This window comes from Neodiprion lecontei, chromosome 3, assembly GCF_021901455.1.
Source record: "Neodiprion lecontei isolate iyNeoLeco1 chromosome 3, iyNeoLeco1.1, whole genome shotgun sequence".
NCBI lineage: Eukaryota > Metazoa > Arthropoda > Insecta > Hymenoptera > Diprionidae > Neodiprion > Neodiprion lecontei.
The window spans coordinates 37,286,534-37,313,257 of record NC_060262.1 but is presented as its reverse complement, the minus strand read 5'-3'; the positions used below and the strand labels follow the sequence as shown (position 1 = coordinate 37,313,257).

At 39.7% G+C, this 26,724-nt stretch overlaps 2 protein-coding genes and 1 long non-coding RNA gene across 15 annotated transcripts in view; 1 reads left to right on the top strand and 2 right to left on the bottom strand.

The window, feature by feature from the left end:
• LOC107224611 (transcription factor AP-2-epsilon) overlaps positions 1-15,557 on the top strand; it is a 216,315-nt gene extending 200,758 nt beyond the window's left edge. For all 6 annotated transcript variants that reach the window (XM_046735033.1, XM_046735032.1, XM_015664732.2 and 3 more), the window contains 5 exons: positions 1,446-1,644; positions 6,267-6,385; positions 13,004-13,145; positions 14,069-14,240; positions 14,378-15,557. In XM_046735033.1, the coding sequence (XP_046590989.1) occupies positions 1,446-1,644; positions 6,267-6,385; positions 13,004-13,145; positions 14,069-14,240; positions 14,378-14,518 (773 nt within the window). In that variant the 3' untranslated portion in view covers positions 14,519-15,557. The remainder of the gene's footprint in view (positions 1-1,445; positions 1,645-6,266; positions 6,386-13,003; positions 13,146-14,068; positions 14,241-14,377) is intronic.
• Positions 3,403-4,393, bottom strand: LOC124293609. Its single transcript, XR_006903489.1, has 2 exons — positions 3,761-4,393; positions 3,403-3,649 (listed from the first exon to the last, which is right to left on the bottom strand). It is a non-coding gene; the product is annotated as an uncharacterized LOC124293609 (long non-coding RNA).
• Positions 15,558-19,598: 4,041 nt separating the features above from the next.
• The window catches only part of LOC107216996 (KH domain-containing, RNA-binding, signal transduction-associated protein 2), a 68,837-nt gene continuing 61,711 nt past the window's right edge, over positions 19,599-26,724 (bottom strand). For 2 of the 8 annotated variants that reach the window (XM_046735038.1, XM_046735039.1), the window contains exons 4-8: positions 26,196-26,496; positions 25,228-25,342; positions 25,013-25,147; positions 24,618-24,718; positions 21,579-23,249 (exon numbers count right to left, since the gene is read on the bottom strand). In XM_046735038.1, coding sequence (XP_046590994.1) covers positions 23,149-23,249; positions 24,618-24,718; positions 25,013-25,147; positions 25,228-25,342; positions 26,196-26,496 — 753 coding nt within the window. In that variant the 3' untranslated portion in view covers positions 21,579-23,148. Of the gene's footprint in view, positions 20,797-21,578; positions 23,250-23,499; positions 24,479-24,617; positions 24,719-25,012; positions 25,148-25,227; positions 25,343-26,195; positions 26,497-26,724 lie in introns of those variants that run through there. The other 6 variants (XM_046735040.1, XM_046735042.1, XR_006903486.1 and 3 more) reach the window with 5 other exon arrangements.

The following is a 26,724-nucleotide window of genomic DNA, read 5'->3' as shown; positions in this document are numbered from 1 at the left end:
TCCATTCGCTCCTGTACGTAAGTGATAATAATTTCTAATCAACGTTGCTAGTGAAAATCCGGGCGTAAACATGACGCCTATTTATTTGCTCCATAAATTAACGTTTCATCAAACTGAATATATAATACCTGCATAGGTTGTAATTTCATCTACGGAACGTAAGATGTAGGCATGTGTTATTTATTTCGTCTAAGCGATCGCGATATCCTCTCGAACTTATCCTTGCTACAAGTCTATCGTTCTATCCGTTTTACAACCTCTCGTTCGGTATTAATAACCCTGAATAAAAATGACGCAACGGAAACTAATCATTTAATTTTAGAGAATTAAAATGCTGCTGTGTAGCGGAGCTGGCCGTAGCTTATACGGCAGTCGCTGCAGAGTAAAATAAAACTCATTCGAATCTCCTGTGTTCACTTATAATGTATCCTGGACGCGGCTAATCGCGCGCAGGCACTTAACGATGAGCTATTAACAACCATCGAGCACAGAAGATCGCTAATTGTCCAATGTAATTGCAGTAATCAGGTCGCACGGTGTGTCGATCGATCGTTTTATTTCTTCCCCCATACTCATATCTCAGGTGTGTTAAGTTAGCCGTGCTTCGCAGCCTGGCCAAGGTAGGAGTAAGAAAGAGAAATTTGCCTGTTGATTAAACCCTTCGGTGGCCGGATCACGAGTCATCTAATTTTTGAGATTCTATTTCAACGAAACATCGGAATTAGTTGACAGTTTTCAATTCTGTCAATCATGCCAACTAACCCTGCATAGAAATTCATACAATTGGCGTGTATGTAACACATACGTAACGCAAAATGAAATTTGACGAATGGGGTTTGTTTCATCACAGAATTGCCGATACACTAAAATTTTACTTTACATCTGCGGCTTACAGTGTAACACTGAAATTTTGTGGCGAAACCGGTCGTTCGATCTGAGTGATTATCACGGCCATATATTAATGGGCCGAACTGAAACGAGATGTGTGCCGAATATGAATTCGATTTTGTATAATGTTAAATACCGTTAAATGTTTGGGAGTCTCTTATTAGCGGTGATTATAGGCCAGAAACATAGTAGTCCAATTTTCGAATGTGCCTTGTTTCGATCAATAACCAACCAGATGTTAAGTTTTGTTCGATTACTTCTTTTGCTCTGTACAAATTCTCTATAATTCGAATTCTGCCGATGTAAAAAATGGCGAAAAAAAAACTTGGCGAATTTAATTACAGGAGGTGAAACAAGTTTACGCATGCTTTGAGAATAAAATAATATTGATCGCGAGTAAGCTATGAACTGTGAACAGACTCAAAGAGGAATCGATTCCAGCTGAATTTCTCGAAAGACAGAAAAAGGGACAAAAAAAAAGCAAAAGAACACGAAAAATTGAGCCCCATTGAAGCAAAGTAAGATATTAACTCCGTTTTTCCTCTCGTTTATTCCAGGCATGAAGACGTCGGAGAGAGGCGAAAAAGGGATGCTTTCTGGGAACGCTCAGCCTGCAGACGTCTTCTGCTCGGTACCCGGCCGACTTTCTCTATTGAGTAGCACCAGCAAGTACAAAGTGACGGTGGCAGAAGTCCAAAGACGGTTGTCACCCCCGGAGTGCCTCAACGCTAGTCTTTTGGGCGGCGTTCTGAGGAGGTAAGTTAATGTCGCTCCAACATCTCTTCACTTCCCCGCGAGCGTAATTTTCGATGACTGTATTTCTCACCTATGTTTCATAATTTTTACTGTCGTATCGTCGGTTCGTCACGCAACCAATACATGTATATTATAAGAACCTGCGATATTGCCTCAGGGATTTTGCTTCGAGTCATTTGACCATTGGCACTCAACGGGACAAAAAGGATGAAACTGTGGGAGAGATTTTTGACGTTTGAAAAAAGCGGCAAAACTCCCGCTAGGCTGACAATGAGTAAGAAAACACCGGCTTGAAATGGTTTTACTACGTTCGGTCGTTGCGTTCCCGTCCACGGTATTCCCATTCACGACCATCATTCTCACGGGTGGCTCTCGAGAGTAAATCCCATTCATGCGTTTTGTACCGTCGTTTCAAGCAGCTGCTCTTCTCCCGGCTGTTGCTTGTTTCTAGATTTTATGTCGCACTCGCGAGATGAGGCAGAAATTTATTACGAAATCCCCTAGTTCCGACTGCACATCTTCAGAATGACTTGAAATAATTATTGTTTAAGCCTAAAAACCCAAAGACTAGTAATAATGTGCAATCGGTTTGCTAACGAGCCGTAAAATCAGTGGAAACTGTCGGTCTTTGCGACTCGTAAACAGTTTAAAAACAATTTGCAGCGGTAGTTTCATTTTTACTTTATTCAAAGTGGGTTTATTTGAGAATTTTCTGTTCGAGTCGTGTGAAATGAATAATATTTGCAACACACTTGTATAAAGAGCTTTCGGAGTAGCAAATTGTTATAATTGCTATTTTTGATTTTCAATTTCAACGCAGTGTAATTACCTACAAGTGTGGAATGAAGTTGCTTCAAGTAACGAGAGGATCAAAACGATTGTCAAAATGAAAATTAGCTTTGTCAGCTGCTTTGTGGGTCAGGTATGTTTAAATGCAGCAATGACTTTGGTTGGTTCATCGGTTGAAAATCAAATCTTCTAACTGAACGATTGTCGAATTAACGAATCAACTCCGAGTCGAAATAACCGGACAGCAGCCATTAGTATATCCAGTTGAAAACATTTACGAATGAGTTTATAAATAGAAAGTAAAACCTACAAAACGGAGCTCTGCTAGCTCATGCTGCCTAATTAACAGCCACAAGTGGAAGCCATGTCAGATTTTTTATCATTCATTTATTTATTTTTTTTTGCTATTGCTATTATTCATTTCGGAATGTTTTACGGTAGGTAGGTACTTAACGTGACACCAAGACCTTTACTGATCTTGAGAATTTAATATTATTCAATGGGATATTGGTCAAAACAACACGACTTTTAACTCGGACGTAGAATCCTTTGTATCGGGTGGGTAAACGTGTCATAACTAGGAATTGAGAAATCGAGATTGGACGATGCGTTTCCTGGGTGGAGAATGAAGAATACAAGAATGAATACGATGGAAGAAAAGATCGCCCCAAGTCTGAACTCGTTGCGAACAGCGATTTAAAAGATATTACAACCAAAAAACGAAAGGTTTCTCTGTATTTTCTCAGCTCTTGCTTTTACGATGTTGATGTTATCTATTTTGCGTTCCTGATGGTTGAGTTAGCGGGAAAATGGTCCTGCGAATTAAATCTAGCACAAAAAGTTTTTTAACTCCAAGAATCGGAAGGAAAGGAAAGGCTTACCCCTTAGAGGAAACTGAAGTTCATTTTTTCACACTTTACTTGTATGTGATTTTTTTACACCTGTTATCAATAAACAGTTTGCAATATATCAATGACAATGACAAAACAGATATTTATTAAGCAAATAATATTAACATATATTAAGAAAATTCATCCACGTTCTTGCCTGTTTTTTGAGGTTTCATTCTTGATTCGTCCAAATTAGTTAAAATTGCGAGTAACGAGAAAATGTGATACAACTTATACAATCATTCGCTTTATCAAAGTCTTGAGCCTGGATCATGTTGTAATCGGGACAAAATGCCCGTTTCGACTCACTATAGTAGTCAATTTACCTGAAAATTGTTACACAAATTATTATAAACTTTGTTCCCGCGTAGTCGGTATAACAACGTAACCATCTAGGGTGATGACAGAATCGATAAATAGTTACATAAAAAAGGTACCTTGAATCGCGCGTGTGTGAAAAGGCAAGGCGCCGCGTCTTCATTTATCCCGCCGATACACCGAAGTACGAGTATGTAATTATTTACGAAGACTCTTCAACGCAATACGCAAAAAGTGTTTCGTCGTCGAAGGTCGTATTCGCATCGCGCCGATACCTCGTACCCGGGTTTCTCCTCCATCGCATTTTCCTCGGCGCATCTCCACCGTGAATTATGACTTTCTTTGAGAACGCTATTCTCTCTATCAGAGATTCATCTTTCTAGCTTGCAGCGAGATGCGGCCCCCGCTCGTCCGTCCGTTCATTGCGCAAGGCTTTATCATTCCGCGGCTAAGAAAGAATAAATCATCCTTGTCGGGGCAGCCTGCCGCAACGCCACCGGGGTTCGAAACTTATGTATATCGATAACTGCACCGGCGGAGAAATACCAACACCGAATATCGGTGCACGGCCGTGGCACTTATTGCGTCGAGTTGTTACCCGCGGGTTCACGTGTCAATGAAACCAGTTGGCAATCGGTCATTGCAGCCATGGTTGGCCATGTACCGCAAATAACTTCTACGGCTCGTAATTCATCTTATCGGATAACAATCTGACTGATAATTACAAGTGCTGCTCACTGCTGCCACCAGAACTTGTGTCTTCTGGGCATTAGAGTGGGTAGTTTATATACTCGTAACGATTATGATGCCAGCGTTGGATATTTTCTCACACGTGATCCAGCAACGGCTCGTCATGCCGATAAAAATGTTAATTTCTCACCTGCGTGCGTGGAAGGCGTTCAGCCTCTGAGATCATACTCACTGTTCATTAATGACGGATGTCGAGGGTGGAAAGGAGGGGAACGATTGCCGAGTTTCACGGGTTTTTCCTTTACCTATATATATATTTTGTTTGATTATTTTTCAAAGTCGTGGGTTTCACAGCGGACGGGGAAGATGACAGAGACGAATGGATCGCCGCAATGCTGTGAAGATTTAGAGGACCTGTTAACAACTAACAATGCTAGTAGCGAAGGGCTCTCGTAATCAGAGAGTTCGTGGTACTCGTCTGAAGCGAGCAGAGGAGGAGGAGGAGGAGGAGGAGGAGTGGATAACGGGAGATAGAAAATTACGCGACTTGGACCAAGACGGAGAATCGTTTGCAAGACAAGACGTCGTAATGAGTGAAGAACGCTCCTTGTCACGTTCGAGCACCCTTCAACCTTGTTCTATCCTTTCCTCTCTTCGATCAAATCGAGATGTATCTTGGAACGCCTGGCTGTACAAACGCTTAGACGCTTTGCGAGATTTGCACTTTCGAATTGTTTGTTTACTCGTAGCATATACGTACCGAAGACGATGAGATGTGGCCTTTCAAATTTTGAATATCCTTCTTTTCGACTCCTCGCTTGTATCCGGCTGCTAATGGTCGTTGCTCAGCATGAATTCATTGACTTTTACACCAAACGCGTCTCGTTCCGACGTCGCGGTCGTAGGTTGTTTTTCTTTTACCTGTCATCCAAAGTTCAACAACTTCCTGAAAATATAGCTGCATCACTTCGAAGCTTTCGTAACAGTCATCGAATTACTCGTACAGTTAACAATTATATCTGACGTCGATATAACCTTTGGTTTCCGAGCATTATTCTACTTTCCCCGGTTGATTAATAAGCATGAAAAATGCTGTCACATGCCAGAGATACGTGTGTTTTCAAAAATAAGCCCGTGTATCAGACGCAGGTTTCGCTGGATCATTCAATGGCAATTGCTAATCAGCGTTATACGTCTACGTGTTATTTATATCAGACTAAGATTCTATATTGAATCAGGAAAAGTTTCCACCTAATTTTCATTCACTTTCATCTATAAATCGTCCGTTGGAAAGTCTGGATCGTGCGTGGTTTCATTGACGAGTGGCTTATCGGAGGGGCAGTGGTCGGTCGTTTTCTCATTGGCTAGCCCTGCAGGATTGATCGAACAAAGACGAGTACGTCATGCGTGTACGTACTGACAGCCGAATGAATTAATTACCGACTTTCCAACGCGACGAGGATAAAAGATGTCGTAAACCTGGCGAGGGAGCGGAGTAGCCGTGGAGTAGAAATAGGTTGTTAAGATACGCGGGAGGACCCGTTACCAACGCGTGCACGATGCAGTGATGGATGATGGAGCGTTTGGAAAGACTGAAAGACCACGTCTCTGTGTCGACCCGAACCGCGATACGAGGTGAAAATTCGTTTTAAAACGCGGCGAAGTTACGCACCAGATTGCTCCACCGTTCACCGGGCGTGACGTCACTCAACGGATCGCGATAGCGCCTGCGTGCCGTTATTATCGTTATTATGATTAATAACATTATTATCAGAGTGACAACCGTTCGTTTATCTTGCTTATATTATCGCATTTTCCTTCCTTTCAATTCGTCCGATCACTTGTCAGAGAGCAGACAGACCGCGGCGTTGCCCAGCGGCTCTATCGTGCCACAACCTCCAACCGTATTTTCAATTTCCCTTTTCGTTGTTACAGAGCAAAGTCTAAAAATGGCGGCAGACTCTTGAGGGAAAGGCTGGATAAAATCGGCCTCAATCTTCCGGCTGGCAGAAGGAAGGCGGCCAACGTTACGCTTCTAACTTCCCTGGTTGAAGGTAAGTTCGTTGATTTCAACGGGTACCTTCGTAAGAGATTCCAAACGAATCTAGATTCTCAGCCACTCAGTCGATTCGGAAATAAGCCGCGATCGCTGTCCTGATTTCAAAAATCATTGATTCGACGCTATTCCATAAAACTCGCGTTCAAGAAAGTGGCAAGAAACGCCTGAACTTCGCCGATCGTGAAATATTCAGTGACTCTTTGATCGTACTGGAAACAATAATTCATGTCAGTGCAAGAGCTGATCTGGGATTTGCCTTTTGCGGACTATTCCGGTTATACGACAAACATCGACGATCGTCTGATTTCTGAGCAATATACATGTATTGTATATCCAGTGAAATGGCGAGAGTACGATTCTTTCTATTTCCCAGTGATTTCGATGCCCCGGGGCGAATGAAACTGTAAGACAGGATTTCCTGCTTGCACCAAAGCGCGGATCCTTCGTGGATCAAGAGGTGTTAATGAGTAAGACTGGATAACACGCCGCCAAGAATGGACGAAGTGCACCTTTAGCCGGTGTGCAGAATTCGCGAACTCTCCGGGCTCTTCTATTAGTTAGTAACGGTTTAATGGCTTAACGACCAGCGCGAGGATTGGCGGAGTGTTTGTGCGAACGCTGATTATAATTTACGATCGGTTGCCTTCCATAAAACACAGGTGAGATTCGCTACTTTCTTCATACTCTTATCTCTTTCATTTCATCCCCTCCTTTCTCTTTTTTCACCGGTTTCCACCTATCACCGTGGATCGCGGTACTTTCGATGCTACAATTATTGCACTCGATGCAATATTACTCGAAGTTACTCGAACGATGTATGCAGTTGTAAAGCTGGTACCCGGAACTCATGGCATCAGCGTGTTCTTCCAAAGATCAACGGCTATCTATCTTTCATAATCATCTGGCGATAAAAATTCCGGGAAAACGTGAAATAGATCGTACAAGGATCCACGGAGCCCGATTAATCTCCGAGACGGTTTAAACCGTGGGGATGCCTCCGTCCCGTTGATGAACAATATGGAAAGTGACGTGCGGCGAGAGACGCGATTTGAAAATTCATCAAATTCTCCTCGATCGTGATCGTGGTCAATCGACCCGTCGCACTGTGCACACTCGGTAATTCAAACTGGCACCGGGCAATCGGTGTAGGACGACTTACGGAGGATCGACGACTCAGGCGTGGTCTTGCCAGGCTCGTGGGAATGTCTTGGACTGCGCTTGCTTAGTGCCCTGGACCAAGTCGCGCTCTCTTTTCTCATCCTCTGCTCTCCTCTTTCTTCGCGCTCCCTTCCTTGCCCGGTTCCGTCTTGGGAAGAGAACTACAGGACCAGGACCGGGAAGCCTTCCCACCTCTTCGTCGCCTATCTGATCGCGTCTCGACGCATGTATTACCGGCCCATTCAAGCCGTCCACTATATCGAGGCTAGCATCTGACGACTTGAACGGTAATTAGATCGTTTCGAGCATTTTACCGTCGAGCACTGTACTGTCCAAGGCTTTTATCTCACACGGGCGATTCCACAGTCACTCGGCCAGCGGCTGATACTCCTTGCGCGATAAATTCTCGCCGAATTCGAGACAGCGATTGACGCTCGAAATGTGCCCTCAACACCACTTTCTCACGAACGCTCGAGACGGTGTCGCGAGGGCCGTACGAAGGGTATTAAATGGAATGGAAAGAGACGTTGGGAAATATAGGCTTGTGCTGATTTTCCAAGCGGTTAATCACACAACACTGAAAGGCATAACGTGGCTTTGACAGAGCCTCGCAATGCCGTCAACCGGTCGACCATCCTCATGACAATATAAGACAGTGGCGGCCGTCACGTGCTCTCGGATCCTTTGGCATGAGTTAGAGTTGAGTTGAGTAGAGGTAGGCATTAGCGACGATTATGCTACGACGTATTGGACACGACGTGGGCGTCGGTACAGAGATGCACAGAGTGATCGTTAAGTGCTTGAATTTACGCAGTGGTTCCCACACTTTCGCAATGCACGAAGCTCGCAATCGGCGCGTCATCTCCTTCGAAGTGTGGCGCTTTTTTCATTGTCTTGCGCTTGCGGTTGCGTGAAATAAATTTCATCCTCCTCATCCGAGTACCGTTTTTTACGTTTTGTGTGCTCATTTTTCGGCCGAAAATATCCTCGAGATAATTTTGCATATTTTACGTATTTATCACTGTTCAGATGAGAGTCTGGTACGAGACGCGTAAACCGCGAGATCCTTCTAAACAGAGGTACGTTCCATGCACGAGGCTATGAAACAGATTTTTTAACAACGTAGAGTACGCTGTTTCACGAACACAATCTCAGTAAAAATAATTCCGAGAGTAAAAAAATGTTTTTAATTTAATAACATTTCGCGCGCCGTTTCCGCAACCTGGAGATGATACCTGCGGTTAGCCCGAAGCGCGGGTGAGAGGTTTATCCTCCCGACAGGTGGCTTGCGCGTTAACGTTCATAATCTCATCCGGCGTATCGCCATCTGCATCGTAATAAATATGAGCTCGTCGCAAGGAGATTATCGTTACACGCTACGTTCCAGTTTCTTCGTGTATCCACACTCACACCGTTCACTCTTTTCTATCGCCTTCTTCGTACAGCCCAGCAGGACCCGTTTACGCAACAAGTGTCGATATACCATTATCACTGACAACTCGCCGCATATTATACATGCAAATGATTCGCCCGGCGCGAAACTGCGCTGGAATATTGGTAGGAGAGGAGATTGAAAAGGAAGGGAAAAAAGACATGTAATAATAGTTCGCAATGATTTGTTTCTTCTCGATCGCGGTTATCCAGAGAGCTTACGATAGTAACTTACAATATTAACCGATGACGTAATCCTCGTTATTATGTACATACAACATCGGCTTGTGTCGCTGTCACGGATCTCCCGATTCCGTTCCGCATAATTGAGAACAGAAATTTTCTTCACCTTTTTCAACTTTCTTCTCTTCTCGGTGTATCGAGGCTGTACGTATACATATATGCATAGGCATATGCGTCCGTTCGATTCTTTCTTTTCGGAATTTACGGCAACACGCGGAGCGTGGAAGGGACGATAAATTTGCCACTTTGCAAAGGTAAATCGGCGCGCGGCGAGCCATAGTCTCTTGTATATACGAAGTGTATTGAGCCGGCAAGTCGTCAGTCTTTATCCCGTCGCGATATAAATCGTGCAGTAGCCGCGGAGTTGAGACAATGGTGGTAACGAAAAAGCGCACATTTAAAGGAGGACTCTATAGACTTTCAATCGATTTCCATACGAATATATACGCCGCGAGTTTGTTCCGGATTTAAATTGCCCCCGTAGTTGTGGGTCCATCTTTTCTCGAGCCGCCCTGATTCCGTATCGCGTCGATCCGGGACGCCAGTCTGCCTTATATCTCTCTTATAATATACTTATACCCACACGCATTCTCCCTCGCCAAGGGGAGATCGATTCTTACGTAGGAAATTATCCGTTCTCGCATATATACACGGTGTTTTTTCTTTTATTAAGGAGGGAAAAACAACGAGTTCCTTTTTTTACGCATTCATTTCTCTCCCCTTATTTGTACCGTCCAAAATTTCTTTTTTTTTTTTTGTTTTTTTTCCATTCGCGTACATATTTGAAGAAACCACAACGGAACGGGTCGATCGACGAGGGGAGCGGAATACAGAGGGGTTCACACAGCCCCGTTCTTTCGGGATGCGGAAGAAATTCCCGAAATCTCTTCGTACGATCATTATCTTCGTAATGGGAAGATCATTTGCGGTTAAGGATCGAAGATCGTGCACCATTCTCCGAACAGAGCCGCTTAAGCTGGACGATCTGATCTCACTCGGTATAAGGTATATAAACGTTTTGGATTGCCGGGCAATCTACTCGGGCGGAGTTAGTGAGTGGATTCCTTGTTTTCAATAGCGAATGAATAAGTCAATCTCGTGCACGACAAATAAACGCGGCTTAACGCCTTCTCGGTAAATCATTAACCTCATTTTGCGTGAAAAAACGTAAACCGTACATGCTTTTGGGCGAAGAAAGCGCGCTGTTCAGGCTATAGGGATAGAAATTACTAAAAAAAGCCAAGTGAAACCGAGCAAAACGCGTTCTAACATCTAGAATTAATTCCGTTCGACAGTTTGCGCATGTCTAATGTATCTTAATCCGGTAAGAATGGTGCAGAGTGAGCAGCTGTTGTTTTTCTTTTTTTCTTATATTCTCCAAATTTGTCGACTTTCGTTTTCTCCCCAAGCAAACTAAAATTCTTATACAAATATCATCCTTTCGGTAGCAAACGTAGGTACGTTACACTCTCGATTTCACGGCTTCAAAGTTTAATCGAACTTTCAATTTTTTCCCGACGTTCGTACGTGCAAGTAATGACACTTCCGGATTTTTCGCCGAATATTGCACACTGCAATTACCGTTCGCTCCGAGATTTATCATCGCATGAAATCTGTGTCACATGCAGGCACACGAGGCGAACGTGCAAGAGGCGTGTGTTGCGTGCTACGTCGACCCTTGACCTCGCATCCGCAATCGTTCGTGTAGACATTAGTACATATACGGATACCGGTGGTATCAAAGCTGTTGGGACGATAAAAATATGATCCAGGCGATATGCGCGTTTAGATATAGACAGATATTGCGTGGAGAGGCAAATGCATCACGTAGCTTATTTATATATCTCTGCGGTGTAAACGGCGCGTAGGTATGAGAGTGGCATGGGTGCCTTACCTTGCCTGGCAATGTTGCATGCGGTACGTGTACGCCGAGGGGGAAAAACGCGCCCATGACTCTACCCCGGGTGTACAAGACTACGAGAGTCGTAGAACGAACGAACGACGGTGAGAGAGATGGAGGTAGAACGAGACGTGTACTTACAAGTGTGTACAACTGGCGTTTATTGCACCGCGGCCTGTCCGAGAGTTGCATGTCATTCGTGAACGATGCGATGATTGCCGATAGATAATATAAACTTGGCTATGAATATAAAAGTTGTAAACAACGGCTTAATTAATACGCCGATTCTAATATCGCGATGCGTTATGTACTCGCTGCTTCGCCTCTACCTACCTTTCTACCTACAAGCCGCATAATAAAGTACAGTCGTTAAAAAGCTTCTAGCACCGCGGCCCCCCCTTCTCGAATCTAATCGAATTGAACATTACTTAGAACCCAGCTTGACGCGGCGCCGATCACGCTGGTTGCTCCCCGAGGTGAGTGTCTGATTGGAAAACACTGGAGGTTAAATTAATAACCGAAAACCGCGTGTGATCGCCGCTGAATGGATAAATCACGACTCATTCGCCCCACTCTCTTTCGCCTCTTTATTCCAAATTTTTTTCATTCTCTCTTTTCGCTTCTCCTGTTTTTCTCTGATAATACTGTGATAATTCTCCGAAGACTATTCTTTAATTGAGAAGTATTTGAGGTGGAAATAACTGATAACTCTAAACTCGGGTTATATTTTCTCTACTGATACCGACATTTAGCCCGATCGACGGGACCCTCGATCATTCCTTACCTTCCACCTTATGAGTTGTACGAGTTGAAAATTTACAGTCACGAGCCACCTCTCAGCTTCCTCTGTCGTAAAAAATGTAGGTATTATATAGTTACGTACTTCATAGACGACCGAGGTAATAATCCAAGACCGCAACAGCAAGGGATTCCCGAACAGTTCGTAATTGGCTTCTGGTTTCGAACGACAAATCAACCTTCTCATGTTCAACCTACGCAATGCTTTCGAAGGCAACTGAATTTCGGTTGTATTTAACAAAGCTACCAGAAAATTTGTTCACCTGTTAATTAAGAGAACGTTGAGTTAAACGCAATGAGAATGAAAAATATCTACAAGTTCTGTGAAATCTATTTATAATTGACTATGACTACATCCTTACAAAAGATAGTTCCGTACAAAACCAAAGTTCTCGATACCTCCGGCGTTTAATTTCTCGCGGCTTAATCGGTTTATTGTTAGTCTGGTATTCGGGGTAGGCAAAGAAAATCGGCAAGAAATAAAAATAAAACAGTAATTCGCGCAAGCGCACGTGGCACGTGTGCTCTTCGCCGCGTTTCTTACCAACGGATCATAGGTTGGAGAACCGCGTCCGTGCGGCATGTGGGCAAGGGAAAGGGGACGGGGTGTGGCGTTGATAGTTGACGGTTAATAGAGCCCAGCGGGCTTGTAAGAACGGCTCCGAAACGGTCGAGATTTGTAATTACAAACCGGGCTGAGAAGGAACCACCAACATCGGCCTATGAAGTCATCCGGCACGCCGCGGCTCTTACTGGACTACATACCGTGGCACCGAAGGGGTCACTGACCTCGCTACCTCCCAAGTGATTAAGGATTGCAAATTTTCTTCAACCGCCTTCCGGAACGGGGCAACGTTTTGCCCTGGGGCCGATAAATGATCCATAACGTGCGAACGGTTCGATAGTTGCTCGTTATCGGGTAATCTCTGGTATATTTCACCGATAAAACTGATATTGTACGATTGTCTTGAATCCTGGTGGAAAAACTGAGAGTTTGCCGATCTTGCGAACGGATTTAAATTCATAGGCTCAGTGCAGGAACGTACCGTGGGGACTGAACGGATTTTTGTTAAATTGTTTCAGGAGAGGCTATACACCTTGCCAGAGACTTCGGCTACGTCTGCGAGGCTGAATTTCCCGCAAGACAAATTGCCGAGTATCTTAGCCGGCAGCACTGCGAACCCCAGGACTCGTACAGGCGGAAAGAACGGCTCCATGCCGCGAAGTAAGTACACGAACAAAGGCCCGTGAAATACAGCGGTGTCGATAATTTCGAAAGTATACCGTTTGTTTTTGACATCGATTATAAATGATACGAGTAGAAATTGGCGATTTTGACTTCTGAACGTCCGTCGCCTCTCTAGGTGATAGAGATACAAAGGAATATAAAAACTAGCGCAATCGGTTTAGGAAATAAAAAGTAATGTCACATATGGTTGTAAATTTTCTGTGTGTCAACGAAGCGGTGAAATCCCGATTATTCTGACAATGAGCCAATTTTTATATCACAAAACGCAACTTTCGCAATTCAAACATTATCTGAAGACCGCACTTGTAAGTGACGGAAAACATACAATTTCCAAGTCAATTGTAGTTGCCTCTGAAAAGTAGTTTTTTTTTTTTATTACATTTTTGTGATCAGAATCAACTTGAAGCAGCTAAACCAAGTCTTAACAGCTTGCATGAGATTCTCTATACCTCGTTATCGGCGCATGATTTACCGAAAATAACCAGCTGTAAAACGTGGCGGCTTCATATTGATTAGCCGCAGACCCGTAGGTTGAATAAAATAATTGCTATATTTCCAAAAGTGTGAATGAAAAATAGTGGGGTACCGTACTGACGGTTGTTTGAAATTAGTTTGCATCTTTCCCTGTATCAATTTGTTATCCACGCGTATGCATTAATTTACAAAAAAGAAATAAAGAAAAAAAAATAAACGCGGAACCCCTCGAATAACGCATGGAGCCTGCGATCACGCAATCTTTCCCCGGTCTCGGCATGTATCTCTTCCTAAAATTAACATTAACATAACGCGTAAGTCAGAGAAACGTGGACCGGTAACATGCAGCGTACTCGTGTAACAAATGTTTCGCCAGATGTCGGCTAACCGAGGCGTTCGCCTTTTTTCTCTCCTTTTCTTTACAGACAAATCACCAAAGAGCTGATGGACCTTCTAAACCAGGACAGGTCGCCTTTGTGCAATACACGGCCATCGCACATCCTAGACCCGAGTATACAGCGACACTTGACGCACTTTTCGCTGATAACGCACGGCTTTGGAAGTCCAGCGATGGTCGCAGCTCTCACCGCGGTACAGGTAAGGAAAAAAAAAAAATGGCACTCATCAACGATGTTCAGAATTAGAGTAGTTAGATTTAGCGTTATATATATGGAATTTGGGCTACTTTGTAGAAGAGCCACAGTTTCACGTTGCAATTTTTTATACTCCTGCAGAATTTTCTCGGGGAGTCGCTTCAGCATATGGAAAAAATGTACCCGGCAAACGGAAGCGGCGTGACGAGCAGCCAGCAGCCGAATCACGAAGGTAATAAGAACAACAAGGACGGATCCCTGATGAACGACATGAAAAAGTGACGCCCGGAAGACCCGCCAACCTCGAACGTGGTTACATCGATCAGACACTCCTGGCCCTACAACTAAATAGCGAAAACTATCAGAGAGAAAAGTAATTCACAATACAAACACACACACAGAGAGACTTGTTGATTCTCTACGGTAGAAAATATTATAATACAACAAAAGAAACGCTGATACTGAATATCACCGTTTTTTTTTTTTTGTTGTTGTCGGTAACAGCAATCGTATAATAAATGTAAACAACGTAATGTAACGGGGTACAAGGAGTGGGTAACTCGATCAATGGTCAAAAAGGGGGTTGGCAGGTCTGACAAAAGAACAAACAAGTAATGAAAAGAAAAACTACGTAACTAAAACACAGTTTTTTCTCTCCTTTTTTCACTTTCTCTCCTGCAGACATCTCGTAAGTACCGAATGGATCCATTGAATGCTTTATAGAATGCTCTGCAACATGTCCAGCAGGAAAGCATTCACAAACTCGAGCTATATCTGTATCGCTAGTTGTTCATACGACTATAGGAAAGGTAGAAGAAAAATGTTCCATCTTTCGTTTTCAATCTAGAAATTCAAAGAATGTAGTCGTCGAGTATCGAGCAATCTTTACAACGGAGGACGAAAAGAATATCGGATCATTTTCTGGGTTTTTCGAGTTCGAATCGAGCTCGCGAAATCGGAAGTGAAAGAAAATTTGTAATGAGGAAGTACGTAATACGAAAAGAGCCATCCGAGGCTACGGCTATGTAACAGAAGTTACGAACGGTTGTCTATGACGTAATCAATTTGATGAAAAGTCACATTGAAATGGACGACCTTGGTGGCGGGATATTAACGAGCAGAAAAAAATGTTTAAAAAGCGATAAGCTGTTTCTCGTTGAAACCTTTCTCAGTCGTGAATTTAGATGCTAGCTGCAGTTTATATTTTGATTACGAAAATACCAATTTTAATTTACTATTATTATTATTCTCTAGGAGAATTGTGCCAACGTGAAAGATAAAAAAAAAAAAAAAACTAGTTGCCATTTAAAACGTGCCAATTGTCTGTATAAAGGTATAGTTCGCAAAATCAATGTAATTCAAAAAAAAAAATGAAACTGACATGCTCAATCTTGCGAACTTGCTGTAGAAAGCATTTAAAACAAACATAAACGAAAAGTCTAAAGACAAGGCGTGAGAGACGATCGCGTATAAAAACTCTGTCTTCGTTTGAAGTGTATGAACGTGTATACAATAAATACACTACGAATATTGTATTTGTAACACTGATATTAAGAATACACGCGAGAGTTGAAAACGAGAAATATATAATGAAATCGTATCAAGTACAACGTGATCAGGAGATCCTAAGACATATCTAACTTTGTAACTAAATATTAGAAATTAAATATTAAGTTAGTGAAAAAAAAAAAAATTATAATTAAAAAACTTGAGAGCATTTGATGTTCCCAAAATGTGTACAGAGCATTTGAATCTTTCTTGTGATATAATCATATATATACATTATAATAAGATAATTTTATATATATACATACATATATATGCACATATATATGTATATATACATATACATATACATACATATACATATATATATATATATATATATATATATATATATATAATAATAAAAAATAAAATAAATAAATAAATGATATACCTACATTCCATGTTTTTATTAGGAATGATATTAGAGAGAAGTGTACAACTTGAGATTACTTTATTAAAATATCAAGAAGCCATGTTTAAGCCCGGCATATTTACGTACGCAGTCGTTTGTGCTCACCGACACAGAATTATTATTATAAACATGTTGAACAAAATACTTCGAAAACAAATGTGTGCGATAAGGTAGACTTGTATAATATTATTAGATTGAAATGAAAAAAGATATTAAAGTATGTAACAAATGAAAAGCGAGAATGCAGTTGAATAAAATTAGAGAAGCTATTTTGTCATTTGAATTCTGATCGTTTCAGGTAACTTTATAACATTCTCGGCTTGAAATTTTTTGGATAATTATTGATCCGTCTTTCATTCTAATTTTTTTCCGTCAGAATCGTCGCAATCAGTATTTAGACTTTAAATAACGGTAAAAGTTTATAAAACTCGATTAGCCTGATTATTGTAATAAATACATACCTAATATATAAGCATCGGGCAAGCATGGTGCGTATAGTTGGATAAATATAGGTGAAACAAACTCTGACATTTATTTTCACTCGCAATTACAATTAATTATATTAATATAATTAGAAAACTCCTTAGCTTTAAGGTCCGTAAATTAAAGACGAATAATTATTTATAACCGCCTATTATATATATACATATATATACATATATATATGTATATATAAATATAAATATAAACATAGACCATGTGTAGAAGAGCGAATTTTCTACCAGAATTTCTGTGCCAACCTTGTAAAGAATGTTGTCGATGATTTATTATTTTTGTTATTTTTTTCCCGCAATCAAGCATCGTTCTTAATCTTTTTGTAAGATACTCGGATATTATCTATTATTAAATGAATATTTGAATTTAGTAGTATATTATATTCTGATATTAATACGGTTCATTTTTGTATATTGGTGTGTGATAAATAAATAAGAATATTGTTTCTAAGTAATATAACATTATTGCTGATAATTAACAAATTTCACTTGAGGGGCCCTTACATTTCTACAATTAACTTTTCACAAAATCATAACTACACCATTAATTTACGTCAATATCTTCCATTTTTATTTCATGTTTTTTTTTTACCGCGCAGCTCTGACAACTTCATTTTTAAACTGCTATTCTTCGTTGCATGAAATTACGAAAGTCGAAAGTAAACAGTTTCACTCTTGTGCACTATGACTTGGCAAAATACAGAACAGAAAACATGGGTAAGAAAAATTATCGATCTTGTCATGTGTCATGTTGTTCAATTTTTTTACTGATCAGCCATCCTACACATCATTACATGCTTCCAATAAAAAGAAATAGACGTTTAGTGCAAATCGATTTAGATATTGTTGTGTACCAAATCCACACGATCACTTATACTTTGTAATATTAATATTATTATTATTAATGCTCATTTTGTATTATTATTATTATTATTTCATTTCCATGTAAATAGATCCAAATTACTTTCAGTTATCATATTATATAATGTATAATTTATCACCTAAACGACGTAAATTGAAAGCAATGTAATTTCAGTATTTGCCAATATTGTTTTATAATAAATGAAAAATTTACTGTTCACTTCGATGACTAGTTTGATCCTAACTTTGCTGGACTGTTATGGAAACGTTGATTTACCTCTGGTTTCCGGTATTCCATGTTTATCACTATCAATCACGGTTCTAGAACTTGTGATATTATGGCGATTTTTTTTTGGATTCTATTTCAGGTCGTTGGCCGAAAAATATGAAGACAGTTGCCCTAATGGGCTTTGGTGTGACAACCGAAAATCGTCGTGCTCTTGCGCTCCCTGAGGTGTTCCAACGACAGAATTGAAAACATATTGGAAATTTTTTGGTCTCAGATTCGATTTGAATGACCCTTATCTGACTAATTAGACCCCTAGGAACTCAGAAAACGCAGCGAAAAGAGCGTGGGATCAAGAGGAGAGAAATTATGAAGCAAAAAGCACCTGCCGAAAAATGTCGAAAACTCAGGTCTCGTTTTTTGGCTGTAACTTCTGATGCGTTGATCGCAGCGAACTGTGACTGCACCCAATCGATTTCTCTCGCAAAATTACGTCGGAATTCCGCATGAAAGAATTTATTCCGGCACTTTTCAAAATCGCGAAAATTTTCGCCAAAAATGCAAAGGGGTTAGCCTTACTTTTCTTCGATTTTGGAGCCGAAATTTTTTGGTCTCAGATTCGATTTGAATGACCCTTATCTGACTAATTAGACCCCTAGGAACTCAGAAAACGCAGCGAAAAGAGCGTGGGATCAAGAGGAGAGAAATTATGAAGCAAAAAGCACCTGCTGAAAAATGTCGAAAACTCAGGTCTCGTTTTTTGGCTGTAACTTCTGATGCGTTGATCGCAGCGAACTGTGACTGCACCCAATCGATTTCTCTCGCAAAATTACGTCGGAATTCCGCATGAAAGAATTTATTCCGGCACTTTTCAAAATCGCGAAAATTTTCGCCAAAAATGCAAAGGGGTTAGCCTTACTTTTCTTCGATTTTGGAGCCGAAATTTTTTGGTCTCAGATTCGATTTGAATGACCCTTATCTGACTAATTAGACCCCTAGGAACTCAGAAAACGCAGCGAAAAGAGCGTGGGATCAAGAGGAGAGAAATTATGAAGCAAAAAGCACCTGCTGAAAAAAGTCGGTAAATACACACAGGCTAAGTACTGGCTAGGGCTTATCGTTGCGAAGACTGTGTTACTCGGAAGGTGAATGCAGCCAGCATCATGTCGAAATCGGTAACTCTTTGATGTTCTGCAATATGTTTTCAATTCTATCGTTGGAACACCTCAGGGAGCGCAAGAGCACGACGATTTTCGGTTGTCACACCAAAGCCCATTAGGGCAACTGTCTTTATATTCTTCAGTCAACATTGGAGGTGTTTGGTGGTGGTTGGTGGTGATCGGCGGTGGTCGAGGACGACGACGAGGACGAGTATGACGAGGGGCGCGAGGAGGAGGAGGACGGGTACGAAGTGGTCGTGGAGGATTAAGGTGGTCGGAGGTGGGAGGAGGTGGTTGACGGTGGTTTGAGGTGCTCGAAGGTAGTTGGGGTGGTTGGCGGTGGACGCGGTTACGCGTCTTTTCACGGGGATGATCGAGCTGATCGACATTTCTAAATCGCAGTCGACTAATAGTCTTACGTACTCACTTTGTACCGACTTAATGTCAAGCTTTCATGCTGACACTACTTTGGCTGCTACGAATGTCGGTGCTGTCGGTGCGAGCTCGTTAAGTAGAGTCGATAGAGCAGAAACCTACGCTCTCAGGCCCACCTGGGCCCACTTGCCCGCCGAAAACTACCCACAAAAATTTATCCAGGGGTATCGGTCTTTATGTTCTTCAGTGAACGTTGAGGTGAAGGTGGTGACAAATAAACGAGATGTTTGATATATTCGTATAAATATAATGTCACAACGATTTATTAATTTTTTTTTAAATATATTATCATTAAATAAGTCATCACATATATATTAACGTTGCAGTAGCGTCTGCACCGTTTTTGCTTATAATGTAAAACATCACACGTCCGCGCGAGACGTGTCCATGTGTGTTGGTTCCCCATGAATCTTCGACCTGGAAATACACTATTCTATCTCATAAATATCAGTCTTGTAAAATAATGGTAAACGAGAATGACAAGGAATCGAATGATAATCTCCTCGAATATTAAAAAGTGGTAGATTACTTCAATGTTACTTATAGCTTTGCCATGTTGCTCAATGATACCGTTGAAACCAAGTTTTCTTTAGTTTAAAATAATACCATGTCCAAACATAGATTTTCCTTGCTTGTTAATCCAGTAGCAACGTTTCAAGCCACGCTTAAAATTTAAAAATTACCATAAACTCAAACCAGCAAGCTTTTAAATTGCAAAAAATGTCACACAAGTTATAAGCTGGAATAAAACATTTGAGAAAAGAAGGTTCGTGTGACTGCAGCTATAGCGGAAAAGCAGCTCATAATGTATTCACAGCGATCGATGTGAAAAAGTGGCTAATAGTTTAGACAAATTAGATAAACAGCAACGGTGCTGCATGTGACATGATCGTTCGAAAAGCTTCTAACAAGAATTGGCTAAAACATCAAAACGAAGCCAGCTTTAGAGAGGCCGTAAAAACGCGTGAACAAATCCGTGCTACTGTGGGATGGAAGTCTCTTGAAATTCAAGACTAATATTTATTTTGATCTTCAAATACTGAATAAGTTAACGAGAAGATGGAAAGACAGTTGAATTATTTATGTTCACCGCGTGACCCTGAATCTAATTTGCCAGATTGTACCAAGGTAAAGAGATACCACAAAAAGATAGAAACGAAGAAAGGTTCAACGCGTGCAGGTGATGAAGAGAAAATTGGCAGTTATTCACTTCAACTTGACACAGAGCGAAGCATAGTCAAAATGTAATTCAGCAATTTTTCGAGTAGTTAGATAAATTGCTTGGTTGATATCATTGAGCTGAAATCATGGCAGTATACTTACATTAAGGCACTTCATGGTCCGACGCCTCAGAGACCAAAAACTTTTGAAGTTTTTTTTTCGGCAAGTACGCGTTCCCACGCGATCAAGGATCTTCTATACACCTGACAAGAATAAAGTGAGAATATAGCATTAGAAGAGAGATAACAAACAGCGCCGTTGTCTTCATTTTACACATGAACGAGATACAGTCCTGTACCAATTCGTTTTACCATATTTACGATTTTCTCTTATTATATTTTATACATGTCCTTCAAAACGAAAACCCAGTTTTGACAGATGACGAGTTAATCTCTGAATCGTTGCTTGATCTCTCACCCGAAAAATAAAGAAGCAGATATTAAGAAGAAAAATGAAGGACGTAGAAACGTTAATTATTACCTTGAATAAGACTACAAAAATCAAAGTATATAATTTACACTTCAACAATTATTCGTTTATCTTCCGATTAAGATTATGTCACTTCTGTAGAGAAACCTTATACGCAAAAAATTAATTATATGAAATCAAAGGCAAAATTGTGAAAAACAAGTACAAACTCTTATCGATAGTCGAAAAGTACGAAAAGCGTTGCTTACTATTTGAATATCACGCAAATCGAGCGTGCGTGGTATAGAAAATATATTACTATAAGGACATATATTAAGTTTTTAACTTTTCGATCGCGCGGATGTTGCATTTTTGTTAAATATACTTTGCGTTACGACTCGAATTCCATGTTCGGGTAGAATCGTAGTCGGTGATGAACACGTTTTAGTTTAACATCATAATATTAATCGGAATACGTTATTAACATTTTTATACAAAAACAGAATATCAGGTTTTATTATTTTATTCGTATTTTTATTTTTATCGACAATTACATTGTAGAATATGTAGGTGTGTGTTTGGGTGTGTGCTTTTTTCATTTTTCATATTTCAATTTTTTTTTTTTGTTTCTTTTTTAATTTGAATATTTAATTTTTCCTATGTAAGGTGTTTGATAAAATGTTATTTACGTGTACAAATCTTGTTCATAATAGTTCCATTGTTTTCTTGTTTTTCATCTTGTTTCACTAATGCAACTATTAGATGTCATCGATAGTTAAACACACAGATTTTTCTTTTTAAACATATTTTTTTTTTTTTTTTAAGATATTTAAAGTATCTATATACTTATACATATATGTATTACGGACATTAATTACTGACTGTAGCTTCTATTCCCACAATCGAATATAATAATTGTTCGATTTAATTCTAAAGAGCCTTATTAGCGTTGAATATATTTTTATTTTCAATTGCATATTTATTTGTATATATATCTATGCTCATTTCATTATTAATTACTGTTTACACAATTGTTGACTGACTTGGGTACCGTTCGATAATTTTTAATTACTTTTGTTTTCCTTCTTTATTTCAGTCAATTGTCAGTTTAGTATATCAAGTTATGTGCTCACTTTCGATTAAAAAAATGACAAAATTTTTTTATTTGTTGAAATGGTATTATAATATTGACCAATAATTATCATCTTACCCTTACAAAGATTACGATTATTATTATCATCATCATTACAAATAAAGGACCTTAACTTTCTTATCTAAGTGTTTACTTATTTTACGCCCCACATGTATTGGATCCTCTTCATCCTTAACCCATCGTCATTAGTTAGCTTCCGCAGCCACGTCGTCTTATTTCGGGAGAGGATTATAGGATTGGGTGACATACTTTCAGAGAAATTAAATACACCTCCCCCCCTTCTCCCTTTACTTTTAATTTTTTAGCGTCCATATGAAAATAATTAAGGAAAACAATACATTATGGAGATGATCACGAATCGAGTTACCGGTTTACGCCTGATTTTTTTCTGTTCATTATATCTTTTTTTTATATATATATATATATTTATAGAGTAACAAACTCTTGCTGACGTATTCTATTTTTGGACTGAAAGTATATTGCGGAAAAAAAAACGCAACAGAAAACAAATCGAGACAGAATTATTTCAGAACAATACTTCACGAGATATTTTGGGCGAGTAGTTGTCAATACTCCGTGCGTCAATATTTATTATTAAATATTTCTTGCTTGTATTGTTAGACGTACACTTTCGACGAATCAAAAGTTTTAATTAAATACAAACGTACTGATGTCGTAGGTTTTATATTTCTTTTTTTCGTGTATTTTTAAAATACGCCCGTCTTTGTCCTAACGCTCTTGTTCGTTATTTGAATTATCATTTTTATTTCTTATGCCATTTTGACCTTCTTAATCGTAGCTGTTTCATTCATACGTTCTTTAAACCCAGTTTTTTTTATGTTTTTTACTTTCAATCGTAAGAATGATAAAGCTAAGGTTGGTAATCTTTATACACTTGCAGTGTAACGGTTAAGGAAAGGTGGGGAGGAGGAAGGCAGGTATGCGTGTAATGATCGTATAAAGGAGGGGGAAATAATAATCATTATCAAGACTTTTACTTGGACGGACGGGAATACGGAGCAGTGCGGTAGCGCGAGCTTGAGCTCGATGTGGTGGTGGTCTTGTACGATTTCCACGCGCGGCTCGATGACTCCTCTGCGAACGTCATTCAGTGATGGATTTTCATTATTAGGAGAAATTTTTTTATTTCACACAACGACGATATTAATATTTAAGAGGAAAGTATACAACAAACTACGATGGAGTAAGTTGTTTGTCTAAGAAACAACTAGTTAATCAATTTATATTATTAACATTCGATTTAAGCCTCAAATATCCAACGTTTCTGGGCAATTAATTTTATATTCATCAGTCATCATTCATCAAGTTTATCTGACGATTTTGACGATGATTCCTGTGATGTTTAGTATTTTTTTTCGTTTTTTCGTTTTTTTTTTTTTAAATCTTTATACTCAATATTAAATTGTTAAGAAAGTAAAAAGAATCAAATATTACAACTTTAGAATGCCATTTTTATTGAAGTCACTTGTAACGATTTCTAACTTTTCTATTTTTGTTATTCTTAAATTCTGGATTCCCTTTTGGTTATGTTGAAATTTCTTAAAAGTTCATCGTATTGTCAAAAGCAATGTGGTAAAAATCAAACGAGCCTTTACTCTGCTGTAAGAACGGCAATAATCAATCTTGAGCAAATAATTTCAAGCATTAGAAGAATAGCCATTTCTGCCAACTTTTGTGCCGTTAAAAACTAATAAGGTCATTGAAAAGCGATGGAATACAAATTTGAATTTGTCAATAGTTAAAAATAAGACAAAATGAACGTACGACCTCATGCTAATAATGCAAAGCCTTCGGAAACAGAATTGACATACAATTGTTTTTTTTTTTTTTTTGGTTTAAACATTAGATTATTTTTTTAAGTATATTCTGTAAATTGCGGGGAGAATTTATTATTGAATTGAAGATTTATTTTATTACCGTCAGATATTTTCACTAGGAATTCAAATATTTCTTTATTCTGCCACACTTATTGCGTGAATCGTTAATATATTTACGAGAATCGTCACACATTTCAACGAATGGCAATTAAAATCTGAAGATTTGATTATAGAATTTGATTCTTTCGTTATTTTTTCATGTTTTCTGTTGATTTTTTTTTTTTTTTTTTTAATTTTATCGATAGCGTATCACACCTAGATTTTAGAATATCTAGTTAAACTTTTATTACCAAAAGATTTAATATTTACATTTTTAAACATAATCACGTCATATAAAAATCATATACTTGAAATGAAATTTCGTCAGAACAAGTATTTATGTACAAACTCTGGACTATTTGACGGTAGTTTTAATGTGTTACATGACTGAAAAATAAAATGAAAAAAAAAAAAAAAATTTCCCTATGCGTCCATTAATTGAGTCAAAAGGTTGTTTGAAAATATGGAGCAAAAAAAAATAAAAAAAAAATCAGGTTAAATGATATTTGTAGCGAATCTCACGTACCTGGATACTCCGATGATTCGTAATAATCATGCGATGAATGAGGCACAGCGTCATCCTCGTATTCATACGTTGTATATCTCGATGAAGGATACAGATCATCCCTGAGATCAAAAAGGAATTCACATCAATATACAATATGTAACAAATCTGTGATAATTGGGCGATAGTTTGAACGAAAATACAATCCAAATAAAAAACATTTCCGTTAATCAGATAAAAAAAAAAAAAATCTCCGTTGATCGGAATTTTCTTTCTGTATTTTCTCTTTTAGGGTGTATTTCGTAGCTCACGAAATTAGACGGGTTATAATCATCGAGCCACTAACAATAAGCTGAAAGTGTATGAAGAGAAAACTTAATGCGAACTGTAATAAAATACTTGAATGAGCAACTTACGCGGAGGACGAGGTGTAATGGCGATCGGCGTAACGGCTGCTCGATGAAGAAGACGGATGATAGTCGTAATCGTGATGAGACGCGACCCGGCTGCTAGGCGGTGGAGTGGGCGCCTCGTACCTACGGGAAGAGGTTCTTCCTTATACTTTGAGTAACATAATTATCATTAAAATGAAGTAAGGAGAAATCGAGGCGAGATAATGTTCGATATTTACCCGTAACTCTGGTCCATCGCAACTCTGGCACGATCCAGTATCGAGAAGACTTTGGTCTTCGCCGGCACTGGACGCGTTATCGGCCCCCGGCTCGACGGCGGCGGCAGAATGGCTGCTGCAATATTAATCGACGGTTGAACCATTTGATTGAATAAATGTTAAAATTATTTTAGATTTATGGAACGATCAATCTTCTTGTATAATACGTGCGAATGAAAATTGCATCGTTTAAAAATTATATGCTTCACTTTCGTATTAAGCGTATCATCTTGTGTAAACTCCTTCAGGAACGAGCTTGCTGCACGTACGATATTAGAGTATAGAAGCAACGGAAGCAACAACAGCAGCAGCAGCAGCAGCAGCAGAGTGTGTGACGAGCGTGCAGTCTCAAAACGATCGTGAATACTTCACGGGTAATATTCAAGATTAGAAGACGCTACTTGAAAGCCTTCGGAGTGTGCTTAAGGAAAAAGGATCACACGTGCGGTATCTCGGAATTCACTTCATACAGCGTCGAGACACAGTGCACGATATATCGATGCAATGTACGACAGCTACGAACTAGTTGGAAAAAGATACCGCGAAACACTATAGGGCAAATGGCGGAGCGAGGGCTAAAAATGTAGAAATATCACAGAAAATGAAGACGGATTACGATATCGAATATTCAAAGTCAGGAGAATCTATTTTACTATATAAGAATTTAAATATCCTTTAAAATTGTATATTTTGCCTCGGTATATTTATATTCTTATTCATTCTGACGATTCTACATTTTAACTTTCCATACTTTGGTCTTTAATATTTCGATACAAAGTAGATTTTCGCGTTTATAAAAATTAGATACTCTAACCCTACAACTTTCCGATCTCTTTCCATTTTTACCCGCGCACCTGACACGTGGAAATGTAGTTTCGGTCAGTTTCCAAACTCGCAAAATATCCGGATAGGAGAGAATTCGAACTAACCCCTGGATGACCTTGGGACCGTCGGCCGGCTGCTGGGTCTCAGGATTCCACCACCCCTCGCCGAAGGCCGCCTCTCTTCGCCGGCAGACGGATCGTCGGCCATGGTTAACTCCATTTCGCGCATCTGTTCCTGTCGGATGTTGTCGTTGTTGTCCGGGATAAGATACTTCCGGACTTCGGCCAGGGCGAAGGCGATCCGAGCGTGAGCTTCCGCCGGGGGTGCGAGAGCCGCAATTTCAACGTGAAGATCGTCCGAGAGATGGGCGTATTTCGGGTCCAGCGATTGGCGACATTCCTCCTCCTGTTTGTGGAAAACCAAAAATTATTAGACGTGTCTATAAATTTTATTCAATCTCTGTCAATGGCGCTGACAAATATCTAATTTCAAGAGCATGATTTTTCCGACGAATTTTCTTCAACTAAGAGAAAAAGATTGTTTGAATTGCGATTGAAGAGAAATTTGGTTTGAAAATTTGGAGGGCTTCTGGTATCCCTCTGAATATCGAGCTGGAGAGAATTTGAACGTAGC